Source organism: Aethalodelphis obliquidens, unplaced genomic scaffold (genome assembly GCF_003676395.1).
Source record: "Aethalodelphis obliquidens isolate GAN/ISIS:26980383/991018 unplaced genomic scaffold, ASM367639v1 scaffold11, whole genome shotgun sequence".
Taxonomy (NCBI): domain Eukaryota; kingdom Metazoa; phylum Chordata; class Mammalia; order Artiodactyla; family Delphinidae; genus Aethalodelphis; species Aethalodelphis obliquidens.
Genome location: NW_020837955.1, coordinates 15,609,954 through 15,621,970, shown reverse-complemented (window position 1 = coordinate 15,621,970; position 12,017 = coordinate 15,609,954). Strand labels below are relative to the sequence as shown.

The 12,017-nt window shown below is 50.5% G+C and overlaps 2 protein-coding genes and 1 long non-coding RNA gene across 5 annotated transcripts in view; 2 read left to right on the top strand and 1 right to left on the bottom strand.

Moving 5' to 3' along the window:
• Positions 1–10,143, bottom strand: part of UBTD1 (ubiquitin domain containing 1) — a 51,403-nt gene extending 41,260 nt beyond the window's left edge. Inside the window, exons 1-2 of one of the 2 annotated variants that reach the window (XM_027112207.1) lie at positions 9,881–9,994; positions 5,659–5,697 (exon numbers count right to left, since the gene is read on the bottom strand). Coding sequence is in view for 1 of the 2 variants with exons in the window: in XM_027112206.1 (XP_026968007.1) it covers positions 9,881–9,950 (70 nt within the window). In the remaining variant the exon portion in view is untranslated. Of the gene's footprint in view, positions 1–5,658; positions 5,698–9,880 lie in introns of both variants that reach the window. The other variant, XM_027112206.1, reaches the window with a different exon arrangement.
• Positions 8,401–9,372, top strand: LOC113623268 (uncharacterized). Its single transcript, XR_003433861.1, has 2 exons — positions 8,401–9,004; positions 9,080–9,372. It is a non-coding gene; the product is annotated as an uncharacterized LOC113623268 (long non-coding RNA).
• A 641-nt stretch (positions 10,144–10,784) lies between the features above and the next one.
• Positions 10,785–12,017, top strand: part of MMS19 (MMS19 cytosolic iron-sulfur assembly component) — a 32,110-nt gene continuing 30,877 nt past the window's right edge. For both annotated transcript variants that reach the window (XM_027112193.1, XM_027112192.1), the window contains exon 1: positions 10,785–10,920. In XM_027112193.1, the coding sequence (XP_026967994.1) occupies positions 10,809–10,920 (112 nt within the window). In that variant the 5' untranslated portion in view covers positions 10,785–10,808. The remainder of the gene's footprint in view (positions 10,921–12,017) is intronic.

Here is a 12,017-nt window from a genome sequence, read left to right as displayed (position 1 = left end):
CCAGAGGGTGGCCAGAGTCGGACTTCCCAGGTCAAGGCAAGGGAGGCTACACTCTGCTCTTCCCAATACTCTGAGCTGAACAAGAGTCAGTAGAATACAAGTCCCCAAAGAAACAATGAACTTAGCCTAGGTTATTGTCATTAATGGCCTACTGCCATCATTTGCTAAGCATCTCCCTGTGTAAGCATTGCACTGATCACTTCACACAAATCATCACATTTAATCCCTGAATACCTGAAGTGGTCTACTCTTGTCCCTATTTCACAGATGCAGAAACTGAGGCTCTGACCTGAGGCTTTCTCACCACAATGAGAAAGCAGAGGGGCCACTGCCTCCCATGGCTTCTGCCTAACTTACTTGTCAACAACCTTGGGCAGCTCTTAACATCCTAAGTCTCAGTATCCTCATCGGTAAAACAGGAAAAATGATTCCTGTCCTGATCACCTAACAGGATGGTTGTGGGGATCAAATGACACATAATATTTGAGAAAGCACTTTGAAAATGGCAAAATGAACATAGCAAGGGATCATTAGTCTTATTAATTACAAAGAATGACACCTGATCCTGCAAGCACTTTGCTAATGTAGCTCTGTTGCCTCTTTTCCCTTGGGAATTTGGGAAATTCTGCAGAGCCAAGGCACTCTTTTCTTCAAGTCCCTGGCATCTGGGCATTGGGAAGTGGAGGTTCCTTCTGGGAGAAGAGGGAGAAAACAATGCTGTTTGCATTCTGCTGGTGTTCCTCTTCAGGAACAATCTGGCTGAGATTCTACTGCTTCCACCACACTCAGCCCTCAAACATGCAATGCACATTTACTGAGCACCTACTATGTGCCAAAGTGCCAAGTACTAGATGCATAATGATGGACTCATGGGACCCCGAGATATAGCCTGGGGGTGAGGAAATGAGAGGAGGAGGAGACAGCAATGGGAAGGGAGCGGAGTGACTCCAGTCCTTGCAGCTTTGCAGACTTCACAGCCACCTCCCGATTCCTCTCATGGGGATGGGGGGAGGCAGCACAATGGAATGAGCTCAGAGCACTGAAATTTGAGTCAAAGTATTAAAGTGAGTCCCAGCTCTGCCTCTGCTCAGCCTGTGACCACCAGAAATCAGTTTACTTTCCCCTATGTAAATTGGGTAGGAATGTTCTCATAAGGCAAAATGAGGAGAATCAAAAGAGATGATTGAACAAGGTGAGCAGGGTGCCTTAAGGTACTCAATAACAAACTCTTGTTTAGACAAAACAAAAAAACCCTGTGCTCTCTTCCTCCCATTCCTGGGAAGGTAAACTATACAGGGGCCAAAAGCTCAGGCTCTGAGATCAGGCCCTGCTGTTTACAAGCTGCATGGCCTTAGAGAGGAGACATTACCTTTCTAAGGCTCCATTTCTTCCGCTGTGAAAAGGTGATAATAGTATCCACCCATAGGATGGATGTGAAGATTAATCAAGACACTGCACAGGAGGCTCCTGGCACATGGTACACACCCAGCAAAGGTGAGCTGTTGCTAATTTCATCTCTACAAGCCCTTAAAAAGAACAAAATTCCAAGTCCACAGGCTCGCCTCTAAGATCCAGGCTGCCTGGTAACTGGCTGGCTGCCTAGGTTTGGGCTCTGGTGGCAGCCTCCCAGAGGAGACAGGTACAAATGAGGAGCCGTCCCCATCCCCCTACTCCCCCCACCCCATACCCTGTGCCAGCCCTTTTCCTGACAGGTTCCCCTTTCCGAGGGCAATAAGGGACACAAGTTGAGGGCCTGGGGCTGGTCAGAGGTGTGAGGGTACACTAAGCTTGGTCCCCCTTCCCTGTGGGCTCAGAAAGCAGGGAGATCTTGTCCCCAACAGCTTAGAGAGAAGCACATGGCCTGGAGCAGCGGACAAGCTCACCAGGAGGCCATGTCATTATAATACTCCCTGCCTTTTACCCATCCCAAGTGCTCCCACCTGAACCATAGTCCTGCATCTCTTGTGCAAAAGGGAGCACTCAATATGAGTAAGACAGCATTAACGTTCTTCGGGAGCCACATGAATTGTAACAACAAAGAACTGCTTTGCTTAACTGGAAGCCACTGTCCATCCATCCCAGCCATCGACCACATTATTAGAAACCCAGAAGCAAGCCAGATTCTGACTGACCAGAAAAGATGTCACAGAATCTACCTGCCCAAACTCCTGTACTTCCCTCTCTGGAGGGCCCTCGGGCTTCACTTTGAGCCCATCTACTCTCTCTCTAGGTACGAGTCTAACAATCTCAGCCATATGTTCCCCCAGGAAACTGGAGGGGCTGCTATTTGAGCCTGGTAGTCAGGATCTCAAGAAGTGACCACTATGATGAGATGCCTCTACACACCCATTGGGATGGCTATTATCAAAAAGACAGAAAATAACAAGCATTGGTTAGGATGTGGAGAAATCGGAACCCTTGTGCATTGCTGGTGGGAATGTAAAATGGTGCAGCCGCTGAGGAAAACAGTATGGCAGCTCCTCAAAAAATTAAACACAGAATTAACATATCATCCAGCAATCCCACTTCTAGACATATACATAAAAGAACTGAAAGCAGGGATTCGAACAGATATTTGTACACCCATGTTCATAGGAGCATTATTCACAATAACCAAAAGGTGGAAGCAACCCAAGTGTCCATCAACAGACGAATGGATAAGCAAAATGTGGTATAGACATACAATAGAATTCACCCCTAAAAAGCAAGGCAAGGGACACATGTACAACGTGGATGAACCTTGAAGATATTATGCTAAGTGAAATAAACCTGGCACAAAAGGACTAATATTGCCTGATTCCACTTCTATGTGGTACCCAGAGTAGTCAAATTCATAGAGACAGAAAGTAGAACGGTGGTTGCCAGGGGCTGGGGAAGGGGAGAATGGGGAGTCTGTGTCTAATAGGTACAGATTTTTAGCTGGGAAGATGAAAAAGTTGTGAAGATGGATGGTGGTGATGGCTGCACAACAATGTGAATATACTTAATGCTACAGAACGGTACACTTAAAAGTTGCTAAGGGGCTTCCCTGGTGGCACAGTGGTTGAGAGTCTGCCTGCCGATGCAGGGGACACGGGTTCGTGCCCCGGTCCGGGAAGATCCCACATGCCGTGGAGCGGCTAGGCCTGTGAGCTATGGCCGCTGAGCCTATGTGTCCGGAGGCTGTGCTCCACAACGGGAGAGGCTGCAACAGTGAGAGGCCCGCGTACCGCCAAAAAAAAAAAAAAAGAAAAGAAAAAAGTTGTTAAGATGCTATATTTTATCTTGTGTATATTTAACCACAAGTTTTTTAATGAGAAAAAAAAAAGTGACACTGACTACCAGGGAGAAGACAGAGCAACAATTATAGGTGGAAACGTGAACCCCAAAAGCACAGCAGCTGGGAACCATTTAGTTTGGGACCCAATGTCCTACATTCTGAAAAGCCTGGGGGCCTCACACTGTCGTGAGTACAGTAACTGATCAGGCAGGACTGCTATTTTCATTCAGAGCCCAGAACAGGGTTCAAGAGCCTACCCACACCAATACTGCTTGGGACCTCGAGGCAGGCCACTGTGTAATGGGCTCTTCCTCAGCAATTTACCTTCCACCTGCCACAAGTTCACCCTCACCTTCTTTCAGAGATAAAGGCTTTTGAGAGAAAGAGGCTTTTGTGGTCCCCATCTCCACCAAGCAGCGCTTTGTACATACAGGTCCAAACTCAACACCCCCAAGTTGCAAAGAGGAGGTTATTCATGCTCAGTATACTTTGCTGGGAAGCATATCATCCGTTTCAGAAAGATTCCCATCCAAAAATAGTTTTTAAACATTTCTTTTATAGTTTTGCTCTTTAAAAAAGAGTAAGCTTCAATGATCTGGGGAAAATCACTGGCTATGGTTTTTGTGTGTAAAAATCCTCTACCTTTGAATAATGGGAACTTCATAAGTTCACAAAGTCTCCTTTCATCCAGGATCGCACTTGATTCTTACAATCTCTCTGGGAGGTGAGCAGGGCAGCAGTCATCCCATTGTACAAATGGGGAAACTGAGGCTCAAAGAGATCAAGAGGCCTGTCTAAAGTTGCACACACAACTAGGAAGGAGCAGAGAACCAAGGCCTTATTTCCCATCAATGGCAGATCACACTCTGGATTGGGACCTCATATCTGAGCAGACCATTAAGCCATGAAAGTGATTTTAAAAACAATGTTAGTTTATTTTATCCCCACAACATCTCTCTGAAGTAAACTGGAAATATCATCTTTTTTTTTTTTAAGAGATGATTAACTGAGCAAACAAATGACTTGCCCAAGATCACCATTCAAGAAAGTGGCAAAGAGACCACACCCCCTCCCTTTTGAATATGCTTAACCTTGACCACAATTTCTTGACCTTAGCATACTCAAAACTTAAAGGAGCTTATGCAGTTTTTATATAGTTTGCACCATATTTCTGTGAACTTGGCAGGGAGTAGACATACCTTTATTCTCTTTTTAATAGCTGGAAAAGAAAAAGAGGTTAAAGAAATCTTTAAGTTCCTTTTCAGCTCTAAAATTCTATGATTCTAAAAATTCCCCAGCAAGTCAATTCAATGGGTAGAGAGGCCTGGAGTCCACGTCACCCGCCTTCCTGCCTCACACTCTATCAGACCACCCCATACCCACCTCTTGAGTTAATGACCACAAATACCATGTGTGCCTGGGAGAAGGGTCCACTCTTACATAGTTGCACACGTAAAATAACAAGAAAGTGCTAACTGCTTGGTTGGGACCCTAGTAAGGGGCTTCACTCTGTCCTCCTGCTTCAGCCCCAGCAACTCCTAGCAAGAGGCTCCCAAACCACAGGAAATTACATCCCAGGTATTTGAGACCTTACCCAGGCCTGGGGCGAGAGATAAGCCAGTCCCAGGAACAGAACACCACTTTGAGGGTGCAGTTAAATCCGTCCATTAGGATACATCCACCCACCTAAGATGAGACAGCAATCAGGCCTGCTCATTCCTGCTCTTCTACAGACTGTACCCACTCTGTTCTACACACTAGCTTCATCCACAAATATTTATTATGCACCTACTACATGCCAGGTGCTGCTCTAGGTGCCATGGAACGAAAAAATAAAAATCTCAGGTCACACGTAGTAGGGGAGATAGCCAATGTCAGGCGGTGGTGAGTGCCAGGGAGAAAAATAAAATAGGGAAAAGGTGGTAGATAATGCTGAGAGCAGGTAGTGGAAGGAAGGGGATCAGTTTTAAAAAGGATGGCCTGGTGGCGCAGTGGTTGAGAGTCCGCCTGCCGATGCAGGGGACACGGGTTCGTGCCCCGGTCCGGGAAGATCCCACGTGCCGCGGAGCGGCTGGGCCCGTGAGCCATGGCCGCTGAGCCTGCGCGTCCGGAGCCTGTGCTCCACAACGGGAGAGGCCACAACAGTGAGAGGCCCGCGTACCGCAAAAAAAAAAAAAAAAAAAAAAAGGATGGCCTGGGAGGCCTTGACTGACAAGAAGGGAGGAGCCTTGCAGGAGGAGAGAGAGGGACCCATTCAGATTTTAGGGGGTGGAACAGGGGATGAAGAACAAGAGATGGCTGAGGAAAGGCAAGGTGTTGAAAATCCTATCGTGTCTTGTAGGCCAACACAAGGACTCTGAATGAGACGGGGAGCAAAGGAGTAACAAAGTCTGACTTACAGTTTACAGCATCTCTCTGGCTGCTGTGATGAAAATAGTCTGTCGGGAGACAAGGGAGGAAGCAGGAAGGTCAGTTAAAAGGCCAGTGGTAGCTTAAACCAGGGTGAAAGTGGTGAAGATGGTGAGAGTCAGGTTCTGGATACATGTAAGGCAAAGACAACAGGCTCTATTGATTAAGTGGAGGTGGGATTAAAAGGGAGGAGTCAGGGATGATATTAGAGTTTTGGGGGCCTGAGCAACTGGAAGGATGAAATCACCATTGGCTGACCTTGGGAGGACAGGGGGTGGGGTGGGCCTTCTTTCTGTTCTGGAAATGTTAAACTGAGAAGGCTTTTAGACATTAGGTGTGTTGAGCAGGCAGCAAAATATACAAGGCTGGAGTTGGAGAAACTGGGCTGAGATTATACATGTGGGAGTCACCAGCATACGTGATGAGACAAAATGGTGTGTATTATCTACCGGATTTCTGTGTATGATCACACACACTTTGTATATTTACTGTCTGCGCCCCCCAAAACTATTAGCTCCATGTGGCTAAGGACCCTCTGTCTGTTCACAGCCAGCAACGTGCCTGGCACTCAGTAAATATTTACTGAGCAAATGGAGAAGTTGCCCAATTACTCCCTCAAGAATAGCCACAGCAGCCCACACAATGAGAAGTAGGCTCTCTTGCAACCACAGAGCCAAGCCCAGCCAGCCCAAAACAGGGCCCTGGGTCTGTCCACCCCGAGCTTGAGATTCCAGAACGTAAGTGGATATGCTTGGCACATCACAGATAGCTGGGTTTCAGCCCTGCCACATTCTCAAAGGGTGGAACTGGGCAAGACACCTGCCTGTTCTACCACCTCTATTTCTCCCTGGGATGGGCCTGGGAGGGGCTGCCTCACCCACTTCATGGGCAGAGATATCAGATCTATCCAGGGTATATGCATGGGTTGGTGGGAGCCCCCCAAAGGAGTAATTCCCCACGTATTCTCTGGAGCATGCAAAGACCACCCAGCACCTGAAGGGGAGAACTCAGACCTACTGAGAATGTATTAAGAGTAATAGGTTAAAAAAAAAGAGTGACAACCACAAATCTTGATGAGATGAGAGTACCGCCTAATCCTTCTAGCTCTTGGAAGACTCCCTGACCGGTAGGCCTTGTGTCTCTGCTTCACCCATCAAGTGACTAGGAAGACAGAACAAAGGCCAAAGAGTGACATAAGAATGCGTAAGATTTCAGCTCATTAACTTTCCAGTGTAGAACAGCTGCCTTTGTGAAGATGGTAAAAACAGCTCTAATGATCTGGTATAGCCCCCTCCCTTTCTGAGATATTGCAAGTGTGACCCAGAGAGGGTTAATGACTTGCCCAGGGTTACCCAGCTGCAGGCCTAGACCTAGAAGTCAGGTTTTAGCTCTCTGTTGAGGGTTTCTTCCCACTACAGCAGTGGTGAAGGAAAGATAAGAGTTATGGTGGGAGGCAGGGGGAGTTTTAGGCATTAGTCTTACAACATGAAACTATGTCCTTGTCAAAGGGTAAACTGCAGATGTCACAGGAATGCCAGGTGCACGCTGTGAAGTTAAGAAAGAGTCCGTCCCGGGCTTCCCTGGTGGCGCAGTAGTTAAGAATCCGTCTGCCAATGCAGGGGACATGGGTTCGGGCCCTGGTCCAGGAAGATCCCACATGTCGTGGAGCAACTAAGCCCGAGCGCCACAAATACTAAGCCTGCGCTCTAGAGCCCATGAGACACAACTACTGAGCCTGTGTGCTGCAACTACTGAAGCCCGTGTGCCTAGAGCCTGTGCTCCGCAACAAGAGAAGCCACCGCACACACACAAGGTCTTCAAGGCTTGCAGTGCAGTTGCTGATATGACTGTAACATCAAAGAAATGACTAATAATGTGGAGTAGATAATTGTTAAGTAAGTGGTATAATGGGACTGCAGGAGTTCTCAGAAAGAGCAATCATGTTTGCTGGGGGGTGGGGGGGACTTGTCAGGCAAGGTGCTTCCAGAAAGATAAGGGATTTGAGGTGGACCTTGAAGAGAAGAAAGGCTCTTGATAAGAAGGGGGAAAGGGCATGAGCAAACACAGGTGACATTAATGTCAAAGAAGAGAAAGAAATCACGCCTTAAAAGGTAGGACTGGACCAGATTTGAACAGCCTTGAAAGTTAAAGTTCTTGTAGGAGTGGGAGGGGCAGAAAGATTTCTGAACATAGAACTTACAGGATTCAGAACAGGTTAATTTAACAAATGCCTTCTGGGACACTACCATGTGCACGCACTGGATGAATAACTGAAGATGTATTTGCCTTTGGTGGGGAACTAACTTCAGTCTGGGAGATGAGTTGGCCTTGAGGTGACAAAGGGCAGGTTTGTAAGACCTGCTGAAGGAAGAACCAGCAGGGCCCAGAGAATGACTCCTCCAGGACATGGAGACAAAGACAGCAGAGAGAATTCTTCAAAGTATAAATTTAGGCAGCTGGAAGAATGGAAGAGTAAAGGGAAGCTAGTTGAGGAGGAGAGATGCAGAGCTGGTTTTAGAACTGTTGAACCTAAGGTTAACTACATCTGTGTCTAGTGGGCATTTAGATATATGAGTCTGGGGTTGGAGAGACAATAGTTGAAGATACAGCATAGGGGCCTTCCCAATGGACGAGTTGGGGGGCTGAGTAAGATTCCTCTGGGAGGGAGCATGATGAGAGAAACAAACGGAATGTCAGACTGAACCATGGGCGTCCCACACTAGGAGGTGATGGCGGGCGGGAGTGATCAGAGAAAAAAACAATGCCAAGGAGGGAAAAGTTGGGGGAGGTGTTGGAGTTTCAAATGGGAGAGGGTTGTCAACAATAAAAAATGCTACAAATCAACTATGTGGGCTGAGCACATAAATAATAAGTATTTGTTGAATAAGTGAATGAATGAAAGGAAGAAAGCCTTTGGATTTGAGAATCAACTTTCCTCAGTCAGAAGAATGGCCAGGGTTGCCCTCAGACAAGAGGACTTCAACGCTAAATTTTACATCGTCCTCCCTATAAACACATGTTGCTTCTTGCACAAGTCATCCTGTCCACCACACAGACATCCTTCCCTGCTTCCCCCATGTTTCCCCTCATCTTCCGTCCCAGTTTCCGGAACTCAAGCAACACAAACCTTCGGTGTCAAAGGAGACAGGAAACTCCAACTAGAGTTTCTACTTCATTAACAACTCTGCCTGTGGCTCCTCTTACATAAAGGGATATGTGGCAATTGAGTGGAACAGGAGACTGCATTCTAGCCCCAGCTGTACTACTGACTAGCTGTGTGGCTGGGGACAAGCTGCTCAACCTCTCTGGAGCTGGGCTTTTCATAGACAAGAGGAGGTAGGTCTATCTGGACTCTAGACAAGTTTCGAAGGTCTCTTTCAGCTCTAAAGTCTGCGATTTTATCATTCTCAGAAGGCCCTCGCAACACCCTCAGAGAAGGAAGTGAAGTGAGTACAAGACCCGGGGAAACGACCGCCAGACCTCTTACCCAGGCGAAGCGCCAGGATAGGAGGAGTGTACCCAGAAAGTGAGAAGGAGCTGCCGGCCCTCGCGGATCACCAGGGAGCAGATCCCATTCCCAAGGCTGGGAAGGATCCCAACAACCCGAGTGCGATTCCCACCCCGCACCCCACCTTTCCTAGACTCTCAGACGACCGGGAGGCTCTAAAAAGCCCTGCGGGAAAAATAAAGATTTCTTTCCCAGAGTCCTGCGCTGCTTTTGCAAGTCGGATTCCGGCAGACACGATCTGCAGCCCGATAATGACACAGTCTTTGGAAGGAGCGACTGTTCTCGTTTCGCTCGCTCCGAGTTCTGGGGACGCCTGGCCGCCCGCGCCGTGCCCCGACGGGCGGGCGTCCGACCCCGGCACCGCTGACGGGCCAGCGGCGCCCCCGCCCGGGGCTCTCCTCCCCGCCGCCGGCCCAGCTGCGGTCTGCAAACATTTCCTGCCCCCGCCCCCGCCCCCACCCCCACCCGGAGCTTCCCAGTTGGAGCGAGTTGGGCTCGCAGCCGGGTCAGCGCTCGCGGTTGCCCCAACTCGGCTCCCCCGGCCCGCGGGGCTGGACAGGGGGACCCCGTCTGGCTCCGGAGCAGCCATCGGGGAAACCCAGGCGCCAGGAGCCGTGGGAGGTCGCTCGGGAAGCCCAAGTCTCGGGCAAGAAGGAGGACAACTGGCGGGGCGCCGACGACCCTGCTCCCTTCCCTGTCGTTACCTGCTCGCTTGCGGGGGTGTCCTGGGGCGGTCGGCCTCTCCCGGCGCTGTCTCCCCACGCAGTTGCCCATGCTGGCTCCTCAGCCGGGCCCCATGCACCGGAGGCGGCGGGGTGGTCGGCTGCTCCGCGCTCCTGCCCCGGACGGCGGCGTCCCGGGTCAACGGCTCCTGCCGCCCGGCATCCGGCGCTCCCCAATCTCCCCCGGGGGCGTGCTCTACCCCTGCACCGGCTTCGCCACAAACTTTGCGGGCGAGGGGAGAGAGGGAGGTGGCCGACTGCCCAGCACAGTCCCAGGTGGCCGGGCCAGGGGGGCCCGCGACGGTGCCCGGCCGGAGACCAGCTCCGCTGGAGGGGCGGAGAGAGGGGGCGGGCACCGCCGCAGCTACTCCCGGTTCGCTCGGGGCTCCCAGCTGGGGCCGGCCCCCCGGAGCCTGTCACTCACCTGCCTAACCCCGCCCCAGCCCGGCCCCGCTCCCTGCCATCCGCTCTCGGTGCCCGCGCCGGCGGCACCGCCCCCCCAGGTGCGCATGTGACCGACGACACCGCCCCCTTGGGCCGGCCTTGTTTTCTCATTGGCTTCCCCCAGGGTGCGTACCGCCCCTCGGCCCCACCCAGCCAGGTGCCCGCCCCACCGCCCGTCTCCCAGGGAGCTGGGCTGGGAATTATTCGCCCTCAAAGGCCCCCGGCTGCGTGCCCATCAGCCGCCCTCCCTTCCTGAGCCACCGCCCCGACTCCAGGCCCCGCCCCTTGGGGAGGGACCGTCCCATCCCTCCCTGGAACTGCCGGGCCTGGAGCCGGCAGGCACGTAATCCAGAGAGAGCCCCGCCCCCTCATCTTTCGCCACGCAATTGGCTCAGGAGGCGCGTGCGCGGAGAGGCCCGTCCCGTGCCACCTCCCACTTCCCCTCCCACGGTTTCCAGTTCGCGTCATGGCCGCCGCCGCCGCTCTGGAGGCGGTGGCGCCTACGGGCGCCCTGTGGGGCCTCGTGCAAGACTTCGTCATGGGTCAGCAGGAGGGCCCCGCTGACCAAGTGGCTGCAGGTACGGCCGACGGCGCCGCACGGCTTCCGCTTGGGGGCCTCCAGGAGGGAGCGGCCTCAGCACAGGCGCCGGGAGGGAAGGGAGTGAGGGACAGCGGTGACTTTGAGAGATTAGTCCGGGGCTGGTTGTGAGCACCGCGTGCTTAAGAGCCATAACAAATTGCGAGTCGCTTGCAGTCTTCCTTAAAGCGCCCTTACGCCCCTTGTCTCGGTTTATAGCCATCCTGTGCGCCGGCCGGGGTTACGAGATTAATTACCATTTCACAGATGAGGAAACAGGCCCAGCGAGGGCAAGAGACTCTCAGATCAGGCCGGTGGGGGAGCTGGGACTCGGACCCAGTTTCTGCAGTTCAGAATCACGGGCTCACGCCGCAAAAGCACGTTGTTTCTAGGAAGTTGACGTGACAAGAAGCATCTTCAGCGGCATCAGCTCCAGTCGCGTGGCATGCTGGGAGTGGCCGGGCGGCCGGATATCTGACTGGCTGTAGTTGGAGAGAGGAGGAGAGAAAGCAGTCTAGGGGGAGTTTGAGAAGTTCTGCGTATCTTCCTTAAGGCTTTCCCTCCGTTTCTTGGTAAAGTTCTTGATTAATTTGCTTTGTGACTTTTTAACGTGGAGTTTGTTTTTATCTTTTCCCCAGAACTCCACTTTCCTGCTTTTGATCAGTTTAGGGATCTCTTAGTTCTGACAGCTTATCTAAGATTTGAATAAAACAAATTACAGATTTCATTGGAATTCTGAGACTTTTCACTCTTTTAGAAAAAAAAATCTAAAAAGTTATTGAATGTTAGGAGGCCTTCAGACCTTGTGTTTAAGTAATAGAATACAAAATAATCTTGTCAGCACAGATGCTTTTTGTCTCTATTTTTGGAAATTTTGCGTGTTTGGGGAGAAGTAAAGGATACATTTCTCTTGAAAATTGAACATATTCACTATTAGAATGTGTGAGAAATGAATAATGTGAATCTGCCAGAAGTATAATACTTTGATCCTTAGCAATATTTCAATTTAATTTAATCCTTCCACCATTATTGAACACATTATTCTTGAAACACGATGCAAAGTAATAGGGATATAAATACAAATTACGCTAGATGTGT